At 50.8% G+C, this 2582-nt stretch overlaps 1 protein-coding gene across 1 annotated transcript in view; it reads right to left on the bottom strand.

Annotated features, from left to right (window-relative positions):
- The window catches only part of LOC106810205 (synaptotagmin-1-like), an 80141-nt gene that overhangs the window by 10098 nt on the left and 67461 nt on the right, over window positions 1-2582 (bottom strand). Inside the window, exon 7 of the mRNA XM_014813488.1 lies at window positions 889-1006. Within this exon, the coding sequence (XP_014668974.1) occupies window positions 889-1006 (118 nt within the window). The remainder of the gene's footprint in view (window positions 1-888; window positions 1007-2582) is intronic.

Raw genomic sequence — 2582 nt, forward strand, 5'->3', positions numbered from 1 at the left:
TATATATATATGCCTGTACTCATGCTAAGCGAAGTTAATTTTGTTACTCCCTCTCGTTCGTATCGGTTCTGCAAGCAGCAATACTATGCATGGCTACCCTGTGTCTAGGAATAACACGAGACGCATACCCATACACACGATACGACCGCGTATAGGTGTTCATGTTTGTGCAAAGAGAGGATGCGTTCACTCTTTCGCGCGGTAATCAATTTCACGTGCTGACAGCTTCTTCTTCGGAATTATCAGATTTAATTAATGAACGGATTAAAAAGGTGGGTGGCGGGCCCGTAGATTTGGCACGTAGGTGTGTGCTGCTGCATAGTGCAATTCTGCATAGGTTGCTGAAGCTAGCAAACTCATCCTAACAAAAATTCCCACACGTTTCATACAATGCCGCCTTAAATTTGTGCATTCGCACATTACGAACGCGATTACTGATCAGTCAGTTTGCTTGCAAAAAGATGCATCTAATGCTAAAAAGCTATATTGCTTTTGTTACTTTATAGCTAAGGTTTTAGCTTGCAATGACCTCCCCTCTTACCTGCTATATTCTAGCATCGGCTAACTCACAGACATGAGTGTGCCCAGACATGCATTGGCTGACTTACAGGCTCGCTGAGAGCTCCCTAATGTACATCGTTACAGAGGAATCGCGTGCACACCCACGGTGTCATCTTACTAACAAACCGCGGAAACCGCGGAGACAAACTCACTAAAAAAATCCCTCCCCCCCGCGCCCTCTACATCTCTCTTTCCCGCATACGCATCGCAGTACGAGTATACCCCCCCCTCGCCTACCCACCTCCCTCCCTACATCTGTCTCCCGACCCCCCATCTACTCCGCAATACAGAGATTGTTCTTGTGACCACTAGGGGGAGCCAGCGTACCTGAGAGACCACCGACGTCCATCTTCTTGAGGTTCTTTGCTTCCAGGATTACGACGGTGAGCTTTCCGGCCGTCGGTACGTAGCGTAGCGAGAAGCACAGGTCTCCCAGCTTGTTCTCCTGCAACGCACGCATAGAGGGAATCATCCCTACTGTTCTCCCGCGCGGGGCAAGCGCACCCAATGACCCCCTCCCCCCACGGATGTATTTCTCATAGAACTCCTTCTATCGACCATTCTCAGTCGCCTGTTATTCTCAAGGTATTAACCCGGTAAATCTCCACCCAAATAAGATGCTATGATCTATCTCGAAGTGTCTGTCTTCCCGACCACCTGCGAGCGAAAGACGTTCAACCTCCCCCCTCCCACGCCTACGTACGTGAACCTGCGAGCCTTTCACGGGTGCCCGACTGAGATAGAAAGCCCCCCCCCCCCCGGTGTGTCCCTGGTGTTTCTCACTAGACGCTGCAGGCAGGGCCCCTGCTTCCCGCCAAGTTTCCATCTATCAATAATGCATGCGCGAGTGCCCGCGTGGGGCGTACGCTGCAATCGCCCCGATGCGAAAAGCCGATGCATTAGTAATCGTAGAACTCATGTAAAATTCAAACGCCGCGGACGTCGAGTAAAAACCCGGGAGGATGTATACTATGGCTTGCCTGCTGCTGCTGCTGCTGCTGCCGCGTGGAGCCGGTGCTAACTCTTACATCGTTTAGTGCAACAATTTCGCCAACTCGATCAAAAACTACTACGATGAAAATATGGCCCACCTCGACGTGGAAACGCGCAGATTTTGAGAACGCGATAGGAAAAACATCCTCAGTTGAAAAGACATACGGTTGGGGTTCAGCCGGGGCATATAATTCCTACTTGGAAGCACTGCACCTACTAAGCTACTATACATACACCGAGTGATATAAAACACACACAAAGAATAGAGTTGGCAAGCGAGCTTGTTAAGAAACTCAAAAAACCGTTATTCATAAGTTCGCGTTTACCAGCTCAAAGAAGCATCACTTTCATAACTACGAATAGTATGAATAACAGACGTATGTGTGACAATAGGTTTTCAAAGGAAGATCACGCATTGTGCGTCTATTCCACACACGCAAGTCAGCCGCGATAGAAACACGAGGGACATCAGCGGCTTTCGCGACAATTTCGTGTTAAACTCGGCAGCATTTAGGCAGCATACAGCAACTCGCCGCTCGAGACACTCTTAAAGTCCTCGCAAACTTAATCCGATTGCGGGCGCAAACACTTGCTGGCCGGCCTGTCGTCGTCGCTTAAATCAAGTTGAGTGCAAGACGCTGCGTGGCCAATCGCGGAAACCTACAGTAACTGTAATCCCAGCTTCATCAAAACTCCCGCTGCATCCCGCACGCAGCCACACAGGGCTGCATCCACATCCCACACAGATCTAACCTAGGATGGAGAACCCTGCATCCCGCACAGATCTAACCTAGGATGGAGAACCCTGCATCCCGCACGCAGCCTCACAGGGCTGCATCCGCATCCCGCACAGATCTAACCTAGGATGGAGAACCCTGCATCCCGCACGCAGCCACACAGGAGGCTGCATCCACATCCCGCACAGATCTAACCTATGATAGGGAACCCTGCATCCCGCTCGCAGCCACACAGGGCTGCATCCGCATCCCGCACAGATCTAACCTATGATAGGGAACCCTGCATCCCGC

The sequence above is a fragment of the Priapulus caudatus genome, unplaced genomic scaffold, assembly GCF_000485595.1.
Source record: "Priapulus caudatus unplaced genomic scaffold, Priapulus_caudatus-5.0.1 Scaffold419, whole genome shotgun sequence".
Lineage (NCBI taxonomy): Eukaryota > Metazoa > Priapulida > Priapulimorpha > Priapulimorphida > Priapulidae > Priapulus > Priapulus caudatus.